This window comes from Triticum aestivum, chromosome 2A (genome assembly GCF_018294505.1).
Source record: "Triticum aestivum cultivar Chinese Spring chromosome 2A, IWGSC CS RefSeq v2.1, whole genome shotgun sequence".
Classification (NCBI taxonomy): Eukaryota; Viridiplantae; Streptophyta; class Magnoliopsida; order Poales; family Poaceae; genus Triticum; species Triticum aestivum.
Genome location: NC_057797.1, coordinates 768868864 through 768889064, shown reverse-complemented (window position 1 = coordinate 768889064; position 20201 = coordinate 768868864). Strand labels below are relative to the sequence as shown.

Here is a 20201-nt window from a genome sequence, read left to right as displayed (position 1 = left end):
CTTCGGAGAAACATCATTATTTCATCTGGAAGATCAACTCCCACTCGATTCAAATGATTGTTGTACTCAGACAATCTGAGCACAAGCTCAACAATTGAGCTTTTCTCCCTTAGTTTGTAGCCTAAGAAAATGTCGGAGGTCTTATACCTCTTGATGTGGGCACGAGCCTGAAATCCCAATTTCAGCCCTCGAAACATCTCATATGTTTTGCGACGTTTCAAAACGTCTTCGGTGCCTCAACTCTAAACCGTTTAACTGAACTATCACGTAGTTATCAAAATCTGTATGTCAGATGTTCGCAACATCCACAGACGACATTCGAGGTTCAGCACACTGAGCGGTGCATTAAGGACATAAGCCTTCTATGAAGCAATGAGGACAATCCTCAGTTTACGGACCTAGTCCGCATAATTTCTACCATCAACTTTCAACTAAATTTTCTCTAGGAACATATCTAAACAGTAGAACTAAAGTGCGAGCTACGACATAATTTGCAAAATCCTTTTGACTATGTTCAGGATAAACAAGTTCATCTTATGAACTCCCACTCAGATAGACATCCCTCTAGTCATCTAAGTGATTACATGATCCGAGTCAACTAGGCCGTGTCCGATCATCACGTGAGACGGACTAGTCAACATCGGTGAACATCTTCATGTTGATCGTATCTACCATACGACTCATGCTCGACCTTTCGGTCTTCTGTGTTCCGAGGCCATGTCTGTACATGCTAGGCTCGTCAAGTCAACCTAAGTGTTTTTGCATGTGTTCCGAGGCCATGTCTGTACATGCTAGGCTCGTCAACACCCGTTGAATTCGAACGTAAGAATCTATCACACCCGATCATCACGTGGTGCTTCGAAACCGACGAACTTTTGCAACGGTGCACAGTTAGGGGGAACACTTTCTTGAAATTTTAATGAGGGATCATCTTATTTACTACCATCGTTCTAAGCAAATAAGATGTATAAACATGATAAACATCACATGCAGTCAAATAGTGACAGGATATGGCCATCATCACTTTGCTCCTTTTGATCTCCATCTTCGGGGCTCCATGATCATCATCGTCACCGGCATGACACCATGATCTCCATCATCATGATCTCCATCATCGTGTCTTCATGAAGTTGTCTCGCCAACTATTACTTCTACTACTACAGCTAACGGTTAGCAATAAAGTAAAGTAATTACATGGCGTTGTTCAATGACACGCAGGTCATACAATAAATAAATAAAAACAACTCCTATGGCTCCTGCCGATTGTCATACTCATCGACATGCAAGTCGTGATTCCTATTACAAGAACATGATCAATCTCATACATCACATATATCATTCATCACATCCTTTTGGCCATATCACATCACATAGCATACCCTGCAAAAACAAGTTAGACGTCCTCTAATTGTTGTTTGCATGTTTTACGTGTACGCTATGGGTTTCTAGCAAGAACGTTTCTTACCTACGCAAAACCACAACGTGATATGCCAATTGCTATTTACCCTTCATAAGGACCCTTTTCATCGAATCCGATCCGACTAAAGTGGGAGAGACAGACACCCGCTAGCCACCTTATGCAACTAGTGCATGTCAGTCGGTGGAACCAGTCTCACGTAAGAGTACGTGTAAGGTCGGTCCGGGCCGCTTCATCCCACAATGCCGCCGAATCAAGATTGGACTAGTAACGGTAAGCATATTGAACAAAATCAACGCCCACAACTACTTTGTGTTCTACTCGTGCATAGTAACTACGCATAGACCTAGCTCATGATGCCACTGTTGGGGAACGTAGCAGAAATTCAAAATTTTCCTACGTGTCACCAAGATCTATCTATGGAGAGACCAGCAACGAGGGGAAGGAGAGTGCATCTACATACCCTTGTAGATCGCTAAGCGGAAGCGTTCAAGAGAACGGGGTTGATGGAGTCATACTCGTCGTGATCCAACTCACCGGAGATCCTAGCGCCGAACGGACGGCACCTCCGCGTTCAACACACGTACAGCCCGGTGACGTCTCCCATGCCTTGATCCAGGAAGGAGAGAGGGAGAGGTTGAGGAAGACTCCATCCAGCAGTAGCACAACGGCGTGGTGGTGGTGGAGGAGCGTGGTACTCCAGCAGGACTTCGCTAAGCACCGCAAGAGACGAGGAGGGAGATGTGTCACGGGAGGGAGAGGGAGGCGCCAGGGCTTTGGTGCGGCTGCCCTCCCTTCCCCCCACTATATATAGGGCCAAGGGAGAGGGGGGCGCAGCCTTGGCCCTTCCTCCAAGGAAGGGTGCGGCCAGGGAGGAGTCCATCCTCCCCAAGGCACCTTGGAGGTGCCTTCCCCCTTTAGGACTCTTCCTTTCCCTTATCTCTTGGTGCATGGGCCTCTTGGGGCTGATGCCCTTGGCCCATATAGGCCAACGCACACACCCCTACAGCCCATGTGGCCCCCGGGGCTGGTGGCCCCACTTGGTGGACCCCCGGGACCCTCCCGGTGGTCCCGGTACGTTACCGATAAACCTCGAAACTTTTCCGGTGACCAAAACAGGACTTCCCATATATAAATCTTTACCTCCGGACCATTCCGGAACTCCTCGTGACGTCCGGGACTCCGAACAACATCCGGTAACCACATACAAACTTCCTTTATAACCCTAGCGTCATCGAACCTTAAGTGTGTAGACCCTACGGGTTCGGGAACCATGCAGACATGACCGAGACGTTCTCCGGTTAATAACCAACAGCGGGATCTGGATACCCATGTTGGTTCCCACATGTTCCACGATGATCTCATCGGATGAACCAGGATGTCGAGGATTCGATCAATCCCGTATACAATTCCCTTTGTCTATCGGTATGATACTTGCCCGAGATTCGATCGTCGGTATCCCGATACCTTGTTCAATCTCGTTACCGACAAGTCTCTTTACTCGTTCCGTAACATATCATCCCGTGATCAACTCCTTGATCACATTGTGCACATTATGATGATGTCCTACCGAGTGGGCCCAGAGATACCTCTCCGTCACACGGAGTGACAAATCCCAGTCTCGATTCGTGCCAACCCAACAGACACTTTCGGAGATACCCGTAGTGCACCTTTATAGCCACCCAGTTACGTTGTGACGTTTGGCACACCCAAAGTATTCCTACGGTATCCGGGAGTTGCACAATCTCATGGTCTAAGGAAATGATACTTGACATTAGAAAAGCTTTAGCATACGAACTACACGATCTTGTGCTATGCTTAGGATTGGGTCTTGTCCATCACATCATTCTCCTAATGATGTGATCCCGTTATCAACGACATCCAATGTCCATGGTCAGGAAACCGTAACCATCTATTGATCAACGAGCTAGTTAACTAGAGGCTTACTAGGGACATGGTGCTGTCTATGTATCCACACATGTATCTGAGTTTCCTATCAATACAATTATAACATGGATAATAAACAGTTATCATGAACAAGGAAATATAATAATAACTAATTTGTTATTGCCTCTAGAGCATATTTCCAACAGTAACACACCCTAGCAATTCACTAGCAATATATCTCAAAACATATCATTTTTACTTAAAATTTGGACATAATACCGACATGTCAGAATATGGATCTGAGATTTTCAGGTGAGTGATATGACATTTAGAGTTTAGAATTAAGATAAGTGGCTTCAAGTTTACTTAGAGTAGGAGGGGGTGTATGGGCTGGGCAACAACGACATACACCAGGCGATGAAAAATCATTGGCTGGGATGAAATGCATTGCAATATCGTATTATAATCAATGAGGATTCAAGCAAATAAATTTAATAAATATGGTCATCAACAAATTGATCTGTATCTTGCCGCAAGGAATAGACTCGAGGAAACTGAAACACTCAATGGGAAATTACATGCTTATCCATCACAAGAGCAGCAGACAATCGAAGAGAGGGAGAGAGGGAGGGACATAGAATCATGTAGTGATGGTCGCCGGTTTGCATGCAAACCTAAGAATCAAAGCAACAAGGAAGAGATGATAGGGGCATGGGAGAGAGGGGATCTGTCATCGTTCATCCTCACGAATGCTCGCTTTTCAATCACCACGTCGCTAGCCAGGAGTAAGGGGATAGAGGATCCCGAAGTTAATGCATAGATGAGAGGGCATCGCCTCGATGGGCGTACCGCTGATGGACAAAGGAGCCTAAATGGAAATAAAGAGTGAGGTGAGTCACCTTAGCGCTCGTAGGTGGCCATAGTCAAGGGCCAACGTTGGCCCTTGCTCACGCACGCTGCCAACTGGAGAAGGGGACGTGTGCATGGCGTTGGGTTGAGGGAATCCTGTCGACGAAGAGCTGAGCAAGGCATGGAGGCACGATATGGGGGTACTGCTTGATGATTGCCATTAACGAGACATGCCCAACGGATTGGGGTGGAGTGTGGGATGGAGAGACATGGAAGGGTGAGGGTATGGATAGGTGAAAGCAGGGTAAGTTTTGATTTAGTTGAGGTTTTGATAAGATTTAATTTGATTCGTTTGAGTTAATGCAAGACGTGTGACTTACACACGAGAGAAAACAAAAACAAATGAGAGACAAAGGGTGAAGGCAAACGTACAAAAATGAACTCCAGTATAATAGTAATCTTAGAAAGGAGATTGTAAGACCGAATCATACTACTAGGATGAAGCCATAACCGAGAAACCGAATCTTTCACCATGATCGAATACTCGGTCTCTTAGTGTTGGGGAACGTAGCAGAAATTCAAAATTTTCCTACGTGTCACCAAGATTTATCTATGGAGAGACCAGCAACGAGGTGGAGGAGAGTGCATCTACATACCCTTGTAGATCGCTAAGCGGAAGCGTTCAAGTGAACGGGTTGATGAAGTCGTACTCGTCGTGATTCAAATCACCGATGACCAAGTGCCGAACGCACGGCACCTCCGCGTTCAACACACGTACAGCCCGGTGACGTCTCCCACGCCTTGATCCAGCAAGGAGAGAGGGAGAGGTTGAGGAAGACTCCATCCAGCAGCAGCACAACGGCGTGGTGGTGGTGGAGGAGCGTGGCTATCCTGCAGGGCTTCGCCAAGCACCACAGAAGAGGAGGAAGAAGAGACGCAGGGCTGCACCAAGAGAGATTGAATCGCGTGTGTGGGCAGCCCCCTAGGCCTCATATATATAGGGGAAGGGGAGGGCTGCGCCCCCTCTAGGGTTCCCACCCCTAGGGGGGGCGGCAGCCCTAGATGGGGTCAAGGGTGGCGGCCAAGAGGGGGAGAGGAGAGGGAGGCGCCCCAATATGGGCCCTAAGGCCCATATCCCATTAGGGTTTGCCCCCTTTCCACCTCTTGGGCACCTTGGGCCCTTGTGGGAGGCGCACCAGCCTACTAAGGGGCTGGTCCCTCACCACTCTTAGCCCACGCAAGCCTCCGGGGTTGGTGGCCCCACGTGGTGGACCCCCGGGACCCTCCCGGTGGTCCCGGTACGTTACCGATAAACCCCGAAACTCTTCCGGTGACCAAAACAGGACTTCCCATATATAAATCTTTACCTCCGGACCATTCCGGAACTCCTCGTGACGTCCGGGATCTCATACGGGACTCCGAACAACATTCGGTAACCACATACAAACTTCCTTTATAACCCTAGCGTCATCGAACCTTAAGTGTGTAGACCCTACGGGTTCGGGAGACATGTAGACATGACCGAGACGTTCTCCGGTCAATAACCAACAGCGGGATCTGGATACCCATGTTGGCTCCCACATGTTCCACGATGATCTCATCGGATGAACCACGATGTCAAGGACTTAATCAATCCCGTATACAATTCCCTTTGTCTATCGGTATGATACTTGCCCGAGATTCGATCGTCGGTATCCCGATACCTTGTTCAATCTCGTTACCGGCAAGTCTCTTTACTCGTTCCGTAACACATCATCCCATGATCAACTCCTTGATCACATTGTGCACATTATGATGATGTCCTACCGAGTGGGCCCAGAGATACCTCTCCGTCACACGGAGTGACAAATCCCAGTCTCGATTAGTGCCAACCCAACAGACACTTTCGGAGATACCCGTAGTGTACCTTTATAGTCACCCAGTTACGTTGTGACGTTTGGCACACCCAAAGCACCCCTACGGTATCCGGGAGTTGCACAATCTCATGGTCTAAGGAAATGATACTTGACATTAGAAAAGCTTTAGCATACGAACTACACGATCTAGTGCTATGCTTAGGATTGGGTCTTGTCCATCACATCATTCTCCTAATGATGTGATCCCGTCATCAACGACATCCGATGTCCATGGTCAGGAAACCGTAACCATCTATTGATCAACGAGCTAGTCAACTAGAGGCTTACTAGGGACATGGTGTTGTCTATGTATCCACACATGTATCTGAGTTTCCTATCAATACAATTATAGCATGGATAATAAACGATTATCATGAACAAGGAAATATAATAATAACTTATTTATTATTGCCTCTAGGGCATATTTCCAATAGTCTCCCACTTGCACTAGAGTCAATAATCTAGTTCACATCGCCATGTGATTAACACTCACAGGTCACATCGCCATGTGACCAACATCCAAAGAGTTTACTAAAGTCAATAATCTAGTTCACATCACTATGTGATTAACACTCAGTGAGTTTTGGGTTTGATCATGTTGCTTGTGAGAGAGGTTTGAGTCAACGGGTCTGAACCTTTCAGATCCGTGTGCGCTTTACAAATCTCTATGTCATCTCCTAGATGCAGCTACCACGCTCTATTTGGAGCTCTTCCAAATAACTGTTCTACTATACGAATCCAGTTTACTACTCAGTATAATCTGGATTAGTGTCAAAGTTTGCATAGGCGTAACCCTTTACGACGAACTCTTTTACCACCTCCATAATCGAGAAAATTCCTTAGTCCACTAGTTACTAAGGATAACTTTGACCGCTGTCCTGTGATCCATTCTTGGATCACTCTTGTACCCCTTGACTGACTCATGGCAAGGCACACTTCAGGTGCGGTACACAGCATAGCATACTGTAGAGCCTATGTCTTAAGCATAGGGGACGACCTTCGTCCTTTCTCTCTATTCTGCCGTGGTCGAGCTTTAAGTCTTAACTTCATACCTTACAACTCAGGCAAGAACTTCTTCTTTGACTGATCCATCTTGAACACCTTCAAGATCATGTCAAGGTATGTGCTCATTTGAAAGTACCATTAAGCGTTTTGATCTATCATTTATAGATCTTGATGCTCAATGTTCAAGTAGCTTAATCCAGGCTTTCCATTGAAAAACACTTTCCAAATAACCCTATATGCTTTCCAGAAATTCTACGTCATTTCTGATCAACAATATGTCAACAACATATATTCATCAGAAATTCTATAGTGCTCCCACTCACTTCTTTGGAAATACAAGTTTCTCATAAACTTTGTATACACCCAAATCTTTGATCATCTCATCAAAGCATACATTCCAACTCCGAGATGCTTCCTCCAGTCCTTAGAAGGATTGCTGGAGCTTTGCATACTTATTAGCATCTTTCAGGATTGACAAAACCTTCCGGTTGTATCACATACAACCTTTCCTCAAGAAAATCGTCGAGGAAACAATGTTTTTGACATCCTATCTGCAAGATTTCATAAATAATGCAGTAATCACTAATATAATTCCAACAAACTCTTAGCATCGCTACGAGTGAGAAAGTCTCATCGTAGTCAACTCCTTGAACTTGTCGGAAAACATCTTAACGACAAGTCGAGCTTTCTTAATGGTGACACTTACCATCATTGTCTGTCTTAAATCCATCTGTACTCAACAGCCTTACGACCATCGAGCCATTCTGCCAAAGTTTACACTTTGTTTTCATACATGGATCCTCTCTCGGATTGTATGGCCTCGAGCCATATATCGGAATCCGGGCCCACCATCGCTTCTCCATAGCTCGTAGGTTCATTGTTGTCTAGCAACATGACTTCCAAGACAGGACTACGTACCACTCTGAAGTAGTACGCATCCTTGTCATCCTACGAGGTTTGGTAGTGACTTGATGGAAGTTTCATGATCACTATCATAAGCTTCCACTTCAATTGGTGTAGGTGCCACAGGAACAACTCTTTGTGCCCTGCTATACACTAGTTGAAGTAACGGTTCAATAACCTCATCAAGTCTCCACCATCCTCCCACTCAATTCTTTCGAGAGAAACTTTTCCTCGAGAAAGGACCCGATTCTAGAAACAATCCCTTATTGCTTTTGAATCTGAGACAGGAGGCATACCCAACTGTTTTGGGTGTCCTATGAAGATGCATTTATCCGCTTTGGGTTCGAGCTTATTAGCCTGAAACTTTTTCACATAAGCATCGCAGCCCCAAACTTTTAAGAAATGACAGCTTAGGTTTCTCTAAACCATAGTTCATACGGTGTCATCTCATCGGAATTACGTGGTGCCCTATTTAAAGTGAATGTGGTTGTCTCTAATGCCTAACCCATAAACTATTGTGGTAATTTGATAAGAGACATCATGGTATGCATCATATCCAATAGGGTGCAGTTATGATGTTCGGACACACCATCACACTATGGTGTTCCAGGCTGTATTAGTTGTGAAACAATTTCCACAATGTCTTAATTTTGTGCCAAACTCGTAATTCAGATATTCATCTCTATGATCATATCATAGATATTTTATCCTCTTGTCACGACGATCTTTCAACTTCACCCTGAAATTACTTGAACCTTTCAATAATTCAGACTCGTGATTCATCAAGTAAATATTCTCAACATCTACTCAAATCATCTGTGAAGTAAAACCATAACGATATCCACTACACGCCTCAGCACTCATTGGACTGCACACATCAAAATGTATTACTTCCAGCAAGTTGCTTTCTAGTTCCATTTTACTGAAACCGAGGCTTTCAGTCATCTTGCCCATGTGGTATGATTTGCATGTCTCAAGTGATTCAAAATCAAGTGAGTCCAAACGATCCATCTGCATGGAGTTTCTTCATGCATATACACCAATAGACACGGTTTGCATGTCTCAATCTTTTCAAAAATGAGTGAGTCCAAAGATCCATCAACATGGAGCTTCTTCATGCGTTTTATACCGATATGACTTACGTGGCAGTGCCACAAGTAGGTGGTACTATCATTATTATCTTTTGGCATGAACATGTGTATTACTACGATCGAGATTCAATAAACCATTCATTTTAGATGTAAGACCATTGAAGGTATTATTCAAATAAACAGAGTAACTATTATTCTCCTTAAATGAATAACGTATTGCAATAGACATAATCCAATCATGTCTATGCTCAACGCAAACACCAATCTCGATGGTAGAGGGAGCGTACGATGCTTGACCATATCAACATTGGAAACACTTCCAACACATGTCGTCAGCTCACCTTTAGCTAGTCTTCGTTTGTTCATAGCTTTTATTTCGAATTACTAACACTTAGCAACTGAACCGGTATCTAATACCCTGGTGCTATTAGGAGTACTAGTAAAGTACACATTAACACAATGTATATCAATATACTTCTATCGACCTTGCCAGCCTTCTCATCTACCAAGTATATAGGGTAATTCTGCTCCAGTGGTTGTTCCCCTTATTACAGAAGCACTTAGTCTCAGGTTTGGGTTCAACCTTGGGTTTCTTCACTAGAGCAGCAGCTGATTTGCCGTTTCATGAAGTATCCCTTCTTGCCCTTCTTGAAACTAGTGGTTTCACCAACCATCAACAATTGATGCTCCTTCTTGATTTCTACTTTTGTGGTGTCAAACATCGCGAATATCTCAAGGATCATCATATATGTCCCTGATATATTATAGTTCATCATGAAGCTCTAGCTGCTTGGTGGTAATGACTTCGGAGAAACATCACTATCTCATCTGGAAGATCAACTCCCACTCGATTCAAATGATTGTTGTACTCAGACAATCTGAGCACAAGCTCAACAACTGAGCTTTTCTCCCTTAGTTTGTGGGCTAAGAAAATCGTCGGAGGTCTTATACCTCTTGACGTGGGCACGAGCCTGAAATCCCAATTTCAGCCCTCGAAACATCTCATATGTTTCGCGACGTTTCAAAACGTCTTCGGTGCCTCAACTCTAAACCCTTTAACTGAACTATCACGTAGTTATCAAGATGTGTATGTCAGATGTTCGCAACATCCACAGACAACGTTCGAGGTTCAGTACACTGAGCGGTGCATTAAGGACACAAGCCTTCTAAGAAGCAATGAGGACAATCCTCAGTTTACGGACCTAGTCCGCATAATTGCTACTATCAACTTTCAACTAATTTTTCTCTAGGAACATATCTAAATAGTAGAACTATAGCGTGAGCTACGACATAATTTGCAAAATCCTTTTGACTATGTTCAGGATAATTAAGTTCATCTTATGAACTCCCACTCAGATAGACATCCCTCCAGTCATCTAAGTGATTACATGATCCGAGTCAACTAGGCCGTGTCCGATCATCACGTGAGACGGACTAGTCATCATCGGTGAACATCTTCATGTTGATCGTATCTTCTATACGACTCATGCTCGACCTTTCGGTCTTCTGTGTTCCGAGGCCATGTCTATACACATGCTAGGCTCGTCAAGTTAACCCTAAGTGTTTTGCATGTGTAAAACTGTCTTACACCCGTTGTATGTGAACGTAAGGATCTATCACACCCGATCATCACGTGGTGCTTCGAAACGACGAACTTTAGCAACGGTGCACAGTTAGGGGAGAACACTTCTTGAAATTGTTGTAAGGGATCATCTTATTTACTACCGTCGTTCTAAGCAAATAAGATGTATAAACATGATAAACATCACATGCAATCAAATAGTGACATGATATGGCCAATATCATATTGCTTCTTTTGATCTCCATCTTCGGGGCTCCATGATCATCTTGTTACCGGCATGACACCATGATCTCCATCATCGTGTCTTCTTGAAGTTGTCACGTCATCTATTACTTCTACTACTACAGCTAACGGTTAGCAATAAAGTAAAGTAATTACATGACGTTTATGTTGACACGTAGGTCATAAATAAATAAAGACAACTCCTATGGCTCCTGCCGGTTGTCATATTCATCGACATGCAAGTCGTGATTCCTATTACAAGAACATGATCAATCTCATACATCACATATATCATTCATCACATCCTTTGGCCATATCACATCACATAACATACCCTGCAAAAACAAGTTATACGTCCTCTAATTGTTGTTTGCATGTTTTACGTGGCTGCTATGGGTTTCTAGCAAGAACGTTTCTTACCTACGCAAAGACCACAACGTGATATGCCAATTGCTATTTACCCTTCATAAGGACCCTTTTCATCGAATCCGATCCGACTAAAGTGGGAGAGACAGACACCCGCCAGCCACCTTATGCAACTAGTGCATGTTTGTCGATGGAACCGGTCTCACGTAAGAGTACATGTAAGGTTGGTCCGGGCCGCTTCATCCCACGATGCCGCCGAATCAAGATAAGACTAGTAACGGCAAGCATATTGAACAAAATCAACGCCCACAACTACTTTCTGTTCTACTCGTGCATAGAATCTACGCAATAGACCTAGCTCTGATACCACTGTTGGGGAACGTAGCAGAAATTCAAAATTTTCCTACGTGTCACCAAGATCTATCTATGGAGAGACTAGCAACGAGGTGGAGGAGAGTGCATCTACATACCCTTGTAGATCGCTAAGCGGAAGTATCGCGTGTGTGGGCAGCCCCCTAGGACTCATATATATAGGGGAAGGGGAGGGCTGCACCCCCTCTAGGGTTCCCACCCCTAGGGGGGCGGCAGCCCTAGATGGGGTCAAGGGTGGCGGCCAAGAGGGGGAGAGGAGAGGGAGGCGCCCCAATATGGGCCCTAAGGCCCATATCCCATTAGGGTTTGCCCCCTTTCCACCTCTTGGGCACCTTGGGCCCTTGTGGGAGGCGCACCAGCCTACTAAGGGGCTGGTCCCTCACCACTCTTAGCCCACGCAAGCCTCCGGGGTTGGTGGCCCCACTTGGTGGACCCCCGGGACCCTCCCGGTGGTCTCGGTACGTTACCGATAAACCCCGAAACTCTTCCGGTGACCAAAACAGGACTTCCCATATATAAATCTTTACCTCCGGACCATTCCGGAACTCCTCGTGACGTCCGGGATCTCATCCGAGACTCCGAACAACATTCGGTAACCACATACAAACTTCCTTTATAACCCTAGCGTCATCGAACCTTAAGTGTGTAGACCCTACGGGTTCGGGAGACATGTAGACATGACCGAGACGTTCTCCGGTCAATAACCAACAGCGGGATCTGGATACCCATGTTGGCTCCCACATGTTCCACGATGATCTCATCGGATGAACCACGATGTCAAGGACTTAATCAATCCCGTATACAATTCCCTTTGTCTATCGGTATGATACTTGCCCGAGATTCGATCGTCGGTATCCCGATACCTTGTTCAATCTCGTTACCGGCAAGTCTCTTTACTCGTTCCGTAACACATCATCCCGCGATCAACTCCTTGATCACATTGTGCACATTATGATGATGTCCTACCGAGTGGGCCCAAAGATACCTCTCCGTCACACGGAGTGACAAATCCCAGTCTCGATTCGTGCCAACCCAACAGACACTTTCGGAGATACCCGTAGTGTACCTTTATAGTCACCCAGTTACGTTGTGACGTTTGGCACACCCAAAGCACCCCTACGGTATTCGGGAGTTGCACAATCTCATGGTCTAAGGAAATGATACTTGACATTAGAAAAGCTTTAGCATACGAACTACACGATCTAGTGCTATGCTTAGGATTGGGTCTTGTCCATCACATCATTCTCCTAATGATGTGATCCCGTCATCAACGACATCCGATGTCCATGGTCAGGAAACCGTAACCATCTATTGATCAACGAGCTAGTCAACTAGAGGCTTATTAGGGACATGGTGTTGTCTATGTATCCACACATGTATCTGAGTTTCCTATCAATACAATTATAGCATGGATAATAAACGATTATCATGAACAAGGAAATATAATAATAACTTATTTATTATTGCCTCTAGGGCATATTTCCAACACTTAGGGCATGTACAATGGTGCTATCTTAGAAGTGCCATGTAGGATAAATGATGAGGTGGAGGAGAGAGAACTCATAAGAGAAGGCTTGTCTTTTCTTATTTAAGATAAGACAAGAGATGATCTCTTAGCACTATATGTCTCACCATATTTTTAGGAATTGCTAGTTATTGAAGATAAGGCTAAGGGATGACCCATTGTAGACATTTTTTTTGTCATCTCTAAATTACATGCAAAACTTAAGATAAGACTATCTTATCAACCACTGTACATGCCCCTAAATTAGACTAACTGGATCTAATTCGGGCTTCTTGGTTTTTAACCTGGTGGGTTGAAAACTGGAATGCTTAACAAGCTCTAAAATATAAGCTACATTTATACCTTTTTAATGGCTAAATTTGACCAAGTTTGTAAAAAATATTGTTTGCATCTTTAGTACCAAACAAATAAAATAGAAAAAATACTATATTTTCACGACGGATCTAATGATATTGAATTGATGTCATAAATGCTGGCATTCTTTCTATAGAATTAGACAAAAAAACGTGATAATTTCTGATATTTTAGGAAGATTTTGACTAGGGGGCTGCTAATCCTAATCCTAATCCTAATCCTAATCCAAAGTTCCCGTCGCTGCGTTCAGGCAGCCGGCGACCAGTGACTGTGAGTGCGCCCGCATCCCGTCGCGCAAAAGGTAGCTGAGACCAGCGTCCAGCCGCCAGCGAGCCTACCCTACCCGAGCTCACCCACACCGGCAGCCGCCACCGCCGCCGCCGCGTTGCTGCGCGCAGAGGAGGAGCGCCATGATTTGATCCTCTGAATCTTTCCCCACGCCGGGCGATACTTCCTATGCGCCACCGCCGCCCGCGGATCACACAGCAGCGGCAGTAGCGCGAGGGAGGCAGTCAGAGGCCGAAAGATTTGGATCGATGGAGATCCGCGCCCGCGCGCCCGGCAAGATCATCCTCGCCGGCGAGCACGCCGTCGTGCACGGCTCCTCCGCCGTCGCCGCCGCCATCGACCTCTACACGCAGTCCTCCCTCCACCTGCCCCCCTCAGGTCTCCTCCCCGGCCCAGCAAACGCCATCCGACTCCCGATTCCTTCCTAATCCTCACTGACGTTCTTCGCAGGGGAGGACGGCGCCGGAGTGGTGGAGGTTGACCTGACGGACTCGTGCCTCGCCTTCTCCTGGCCATGCTCGCGCCTCCTCGAGGCGCTGGGGGAGACCTGCCGCAAGGCGGAGCTGCAGGCCCCGAGGCCCTGCTCCCCGGAGGAGCTGGCCGCCATTGCCAAGCTCGTGGAGCTGCACGAGATACCCGAGGCCAAGATCTGGCTCTCCGCCGGCCTCTCCGCGTTCCTCTACCTTTACACCTCCATCCTGGGGTCGGTTGGCAGCTTCTTTCCCCCAATCAAAATCAAATCTTGTAGTAATGCTGAACCTTCCTGACAGTAAACTTGATGCAACTTCTTGTGTAGGTGTAGGCCTGGGAAGGTCGTGGTGAGCTCGGGCCTGCCGATGGGCGCGGGGCTTGGTTCGTCGGCCGCGTTCTCTGTGTCATTGTCGGGCGCGCTGTTGACAGCAGCAGGCGTGGTTTGCGCTGAAGGTGTCGTCGGCGGAACAGAGTGGCAGTTGTTGGGGAAGGATCATCTTGAGCTGGTTAACACGTGGGCGTTCCAGGGCGAAAAGATTATTCATGGCAAGCCTTCTGGCATTGACAACGCTGTCAGCACTTTTGGTATGTTGTTCCTCTTGATTGGTTAGAATCTTTCAATTCGCGCCAAAATCCGTTGCGACTTAGATTTTTTTTCCTCTAGTGGAGATATCAGTATTGAGGTTATATGTGCTTGTTTCATGAACCTATTCCTCGACGGCGCTGCCATTGTACGTTAAAAGTTTAAATCGACTGCCTGTTATTGCCAACTAAACTGTGCCCCATCTTTGTACTTTTAACTTGAATGTGAGTATTCTGTAAGTATAGGACTTCCGTCATGAAACATCTTGTATTTTTAACTTAAATTGGAGTATCTTATCACTTTACATGGCATTGGGATTTAAATACATCTGTTACGTGACTATTAGGAAGCATGATCAAATTCAAGAAGGGAGAATTGACGAACCTCAAATCTGGCAATCCAGTCAAAATGCTCATTACTGATACAAGGGTTGGTAGGAACACCAAGGCTCTGGTTGCTGGTGTGTCTGAAAGAGCATCTAGGCATCCCGATGCTATGGCTTCCGTCTTCCATGCAGTGAACACCATTAGTGAAGAGCTTTCCAGCATTGTCGAGTTAGCTGCTACTGATGAGATATCCATGACCTCAAAGGAAGAAAAGCTAGCAGAACTCATGGAGATGAACCAAGGTTTGCTCCAGTGCATGGGAGTCAGTCATTCTTCTATAGAAACCGTGCTGCGCTCAACATTGAAGTATAACTTGGTCTCGAAGCTCACCGGAGCTGGTGGTGGAGGCTGCGTTTTGACGTTGATACCAACTCGTATCCTTTTATATCTTATTACTTGTGTAGCTTTTATATCGCTTAAATACCACAGATCCAGCATATCTTTTCCTTTCAGTTGATTTCTTCATGACATTTTAACTGAATGTTTCCAGAAATTGAAGTGTGCACAAATGCAGTCTTTGGCATTCTGTTAGTGAAGAATGTTAACATTAAAATGATTTGCCAGTAAAAGCTAGATCCTCATAACTTACATTTTTACATGTGAAGATTTTCTGAATTGTTATTTAGTAATTATGTCAAACTTATTAATGTGGCAAGGAGGAACTTGAAATTTCTTAATGTTTACTGATGGTTTGTACTTGTAAAGATCCTTTAATTTCTCTGTTGTACAACTGTACCCACTTAATGAATAGGTCTGCTAGATGCATGTGAACCAAGAGTTTCACAGTTCTTGTATGCTGCTTCAATATATAGTATTTGGTACTCTTCTGAGTTTCACAAACATTTTCATATGTAATCTGTTTGTCTATTTCTACCGTCTTAGCAGTGATGCTTCCTTGACATAATAAATTTCAGTGTTGTCCAAGTTAGTTTTGGAGAAGGTCACCACGGAGCTAGAATCGCATGGTTTCCGCTGCTTCAAAGTCGAGGTCGGTGGACAAGGTCTTCAGACTCACCGAGGATAAGATAATCCTCGCTCCTGTTTCAGTGGAGATGTTGTACACTATTTTTAGGTTTGCTTGACCTTCCGAGACGAAAGCATTCTTCCTATTCTGTGCTTAGCAGACCACTCACTGTATCAATCAATAAGCGAGTTTGTCAGTCGCATGATTGTTGTTGTATCAGATCAATAAACCCTGTTCCATAGTCGGGCGTGGTTGGAAGGAATATTTGAGGTGCCATGTTGCATCTGATCTGATGTATCATTGTTATCAAAGTTGAGTTCATTGGGTTGGGTCATTTTTCTTGTAATAAATAAACCCTCTGCCTGCTCTTTTGTGTGTGTAAACATTTGCAGTTTTGGTGTCATTGAGTGCTCACCGTTTGTAATTACAGTGAGCTCTGATTGGAAGTGTGGGGTTGTGCTCAGGTTTTGTAAATGTCTGTAGATAACATTCACAATTCGCATGGAAAAAGTTTAGGGGGAGATCTGGCATGTCAATGCGATTCTACGGCACCCAATGCTAGTACAGCTTTGTAATTTCATAGTAGTACTTAGCGTGTGTATGTAGTACAGTACTCCCTCTGTAAACTAATATAAGAGTGTTTAGATAACTAAAATAGTAATCTAAACGCTCTTATATTAGTTTACGGAGGGAGTACTATTTATTTATGTCTTGGTTCGTTCTAGTGCTGATGAATAATATTATGTAGCTTCAGTTGAATAGTCCCTTCATTCACAAACATAAGATGTTTTGGATATTTCAATATACACTACATAGACTGAAATGAGTGAAGGGGTTACATCACCATTTTTCACCTCTCTTTTTCCTCTACCGCCAGTTAAAAATATTTTGCCTTATTCTGTTTTTCTCATGACGTAACTAAAAATTACTTGCAAGGTAAGAAAACGTATCTGCAGATTGTTATTGTCTGAGTGACATTTTTCCGTAATATACTACTCCCGCTGTAAACAAATATAAGACGTCTTGACAGTTTAACCAAAACATCTTACATTTGTTTACAGAGGGAGTGGACAGTACATTACTGATACGGTGATACCGATCGACCAAGCAACTACCGTGTATGTACCTTACAGTACACTAGGTACAATTAAGTGTTCAACTAAACTTTGAAATTTAGCATGAAAAAAGTCCCATCCCACGTTCTGTAAACATTAACAGAAACATAAAAATGCATGACATTCAGACTATCAGGGTGATTTCCTTTTTGTATTGGGTAAGACATTGCATCAATCCATCATCTATTTGTGAAACATTTTACAACATTCATCCCATACATCAGGAGGCTGTAAGATTAGTCACATGCTACTCAAATACTTGCGCATGTCGAAAGGCAATAAAAGTAGCCATTCGGGTACCACACCGTCGTTGTATCAATCCTCACTACTACTTCTGAGAAGAAGTATCATCATGTCCTCGGGTCGGCTGTAACCCTCAGGGATCAGGACAGTGAAGCCTTCCGGAGGGTTTTCGACATGTAAGGTCAGAAGAATTTTATTGTTCGTTGGCCTGAAAGGAAACAGTTGCAAGGCTTCAGTCACGGTGTACAGATTGATAGTGCACCAACGTAAAGAGGGAAGAGATGCTTGTTTGATAGATAAACATCTCACCTTGTCTAAGATTCGCACATGCCATGAATCAATCCTGCGAGGTGAGTTAGGTTCGCCATAGCTTGGACCATGCTGGGGCTTGTTCCTTAGGAGAGGCAGCCTTGCGGGCACTGCATCATCGTCACTGTCGTATTCGATTTCATTTTCGGGGCCAAGGGCCCTGAGTACCATCGCAAGAATGATTGACAGCGCCTGCGAATGATCAAATAAACTGTATTTACATACAATCATTTATGGCCAAAAGTTATTCTCTGAAAAGTACAGTGGCAGTTGACCAAATGCAGAAATGTGAAAGGTAATTAGATGGTTATAATATCATCTGAAGTCCTACTTCAGCAATATATTTAACATAATTTATCGACTACGGGTTGCAAGCATGGGAGTTTCATTGCATAGATTCTCTCACCTGAGCAGCCACCACCGAGAGGGCTACCCATTCGCATATGTCAAAATTTGATCTCACGAAATGCTTGAATTCATCAAACTTCCCAGATGGGTCATCTGGGAAATCCTGCAGGTTTAGGGATTATCAGACCATCACAAATCAAGTAGCTGACATATTAGAAATAGCAAGTATATATAGCAGCTGAAGTGCTCCTTACCTCCTCCCAGTAGCTATTCAGAAATACATCAGCGGCGATTGCAGCTTCCAGTATCACAAGCAAGAACACAAAGATCATGTGCTACATACATGTCAGGTTAAGGCAAAATAGTTCATAGCACCAGGTCACAGTATTATTAGGAGCCAACAGTCCCATTTCGAGACTTACCTGCTAGCAATTTCCTTCTTTTTTTTTGAAATATCATTAATATCTTAAATGGAGATATCATTTTTTTTTTTGCGAATAAATGGAGATACCATTGATGGGAAAAAAACAGAAAGGTTTGGCCTCTATGCGACGATGCAAAAGGCTTTGAGGAATTTTGATAAACCACTAGCAAGTGCCGCGTGAGCCGCTTTCAAGGATACACAAGACAGGCAGGGGCTGTTTGCCGTTTCGGCCGCGATATGGCCCGAGCAGGTCAGCAAGCACATGATGATCCCCAGGCTGAGAAGAGTGTAGATAAACCTGCGCAACAAGCGATTTATTTTCAATCAAAACAGCCATTGCATACTAGTATATATTTCACAGGCAAGCAAGACACCAGAAAATTCCTTGAATACTGGTTGGCATGGATTCCTGATTTGTCAGGCCCAACATAAAAAACATGGTAGCATAAGCCATTCGGTGGGCGTCGAGGCGTCAACGTCTTAACAGCAAAGCAAAGGGGAAGATGCCGATCACTAGAGGCGTGCCTAAGTTGGGGAAAGCGATTGTTGAGCACAAATCGCTGTTGTTTCTTTATCCTCCATGAGTGCTCTTGCACAGCCCACCAATCAACCGCACAGATATATACATATACATCCATCCTTTTCGTTTGGGCCATCCATCCGCTGCATCACGTCGTGACGACACATCGCAGCCGCCACCTAAATCTGTAGGGGCGGCGCAATTCCACCGCAACCACCGAATGGCACTTGCATCCGTCCCTCCGCTGCTTTTTGTTTTCGTCACTGCACACAAATTTGCTGCAATAGTGGATGCTGAGTGTCCCGCCCGTCAGCAGCCGGGGAAAAAGGGAGGCGCTTTTGGGCTTGGCTCGGTTCCTACGCCACTTCCCGATCCCTCTCGCTCTCCCTCTCTCGTTTGTTCGAGCAGGGAACTGATCCTGATCCCTCGTTGGTCGTTGCTGCCTCCGGTGAAGCAGTGTGCAGGACACGCGCATTTCACCGGGAATTCGGTCGGAGGTGGGTGAGGCGGGTATCTGTCTGTCTGAGCGACGGATTTCGCCGCGAATTCGGTCGGAGGAATCGGGAGCGGCAGCAGAAATGGGGGGAATAAAACGGCAAATCCGGCAGTAAGCAGCTGGGCGAAAGCAGAGATTGCGACGCGAGTCGTGGTATGCGAGATCTGCCTGTGGAGTTGAGGGAGGAGGAGGAGGGGGGAGCGAGGGGAGGGTACCAGGGGGCGGGGAGGTGGTCGGCGGCCTGCTGCGACCAGGCGCGGAGCACCCAGAGCGCGTAGAGGATGACGGCCATCCCGGCGAGCCCCACGAGGGAGTTGGCCGCCTTGAGCGCCGTCTGCACGCAGCTCCGCACCGCCGCGTGCCCCGCCATGCCGTCCGCTCCCCTCCGCCGACCACCAGCTCTCCGTCCGGCAGGCGGCTCGCCAAGCTCGGGTTTTTTCTTCTTGAGCGGGAGCGGCAGCGGTCGCAGGTTGGGTGGGGGGAGGAATGGGGAGCGGGGCGGGAGACCGCAGCTGGAGTTTGACGGTGGCGTGGGGGGAACGGGTGGGGAAGAGAAAGAAAAGACTTGTGAAGACCGGAGCGGCGG

The 20201-nt window shown here is 45.5% G+C and overlaps 2 protein-coding genes across 2 annotated transcripts; one reads left to right on the top strand and one right to left on the bottom strand.

Annotated features, from left to right (window-relative positions):
• The first annotated feature begins 13713 nt into the window (after positions 1-13713).
• Positions 13714-16494, top strand: LOC123191075 (mevalonate kinase). The gene is made up of 5 exons (XM_044603841.1): positions 13714-14134; positions 14207-14459; positions 14553-14812; positions 15157-15570; positions 16111-16494. The coding sequence occupies exons 1-5, from the start codon at positions 14005-14007 to the stop codon at positions 16218-16220; spliced, it is 1167 nt and encodes a 388-aa protein (XP_044459776.1). The 5' UTR covers positions 13714-14004; the 3' UTR covers positions 16221-16494.
• Positions 16495-17405: 911 nt separating this feature from the next.
• Positions 17406-20195, bottom strand: LOC123186608 (tetraspanin-19). The gene is made up of 6 exons (XM_044598341.1): positions 19831-20195; positions 18798-18897; positions 18430-18510; positions 18234-18338; positions 17828-18019; positions 17406-17726 (listed from the first exon to the last, which is right to left on the bottom strand). The coding sequence occupies exons 1-6, from the start codon at positions 19983-19985 to the stop codon at positions 17712-17714; spliced, it is 648 nt and encodes a 215-aa protein (XP_044454276.1). The 5' UTR covers positions 19986-20195; the 3' UTR covers positions 17406-17711.
• Between the last annotated feature and the right edge of the window lie 6 nt (positions 20196-20201).

What these genes read in the sequence shown, in the direction of transcription:
- LOC123191075 (XM_044603841.1), top strand. Translation starts at nt 14,005, where the DNA reads ATGGAGATCCGCGCCCGCGCGCCCGGCAAGATCATCCTCGCCGGCGAG. An exon ending in CTTTACACCTCCATCCTGGG is followed by an intron (nt 14,460 to 14,552) that starts GTCGGTTGGCAG and finishes CTTCTTGTGTAG; the next exon opens with GTGTAGGCCTGGGAAGGTCG. An exon ending in CAACGCTGTCAGCACTTTTG is followed by an intron (nt 14,813 to 15,156) that starts GTATGTTGTTCC and finishes CGTGACTATTAG; the next exon opens with GAAGCATGATCAAATTCAAG.
- LOC123186608 (XM_044598341.1), bottom strand. Translation starts at nt 19,985, where the DNA reads ATGGCGGGGCACGCGGCGGTGCGGAGCTGCGTGCAGACGGCGCTCAAG. An exon ending in GACCACCTCCCCGCCCCCTG is followed by an intron (nt 18,898 to 19,830) that starts GTACCCTCCCCT and finishes CTTGTTGCGCAG; the next exon opens with GTTTATCTACACTCTTCTCA. An exon ending in TGAATAGCTACTGGGAGGAG is followed by an intron (nt 18,339 to 18,429) that starts GTAAGGAGCACT and finishes CTAAACCTGCAG; the next exon opens with GATTTCCCAGATGACCCATC.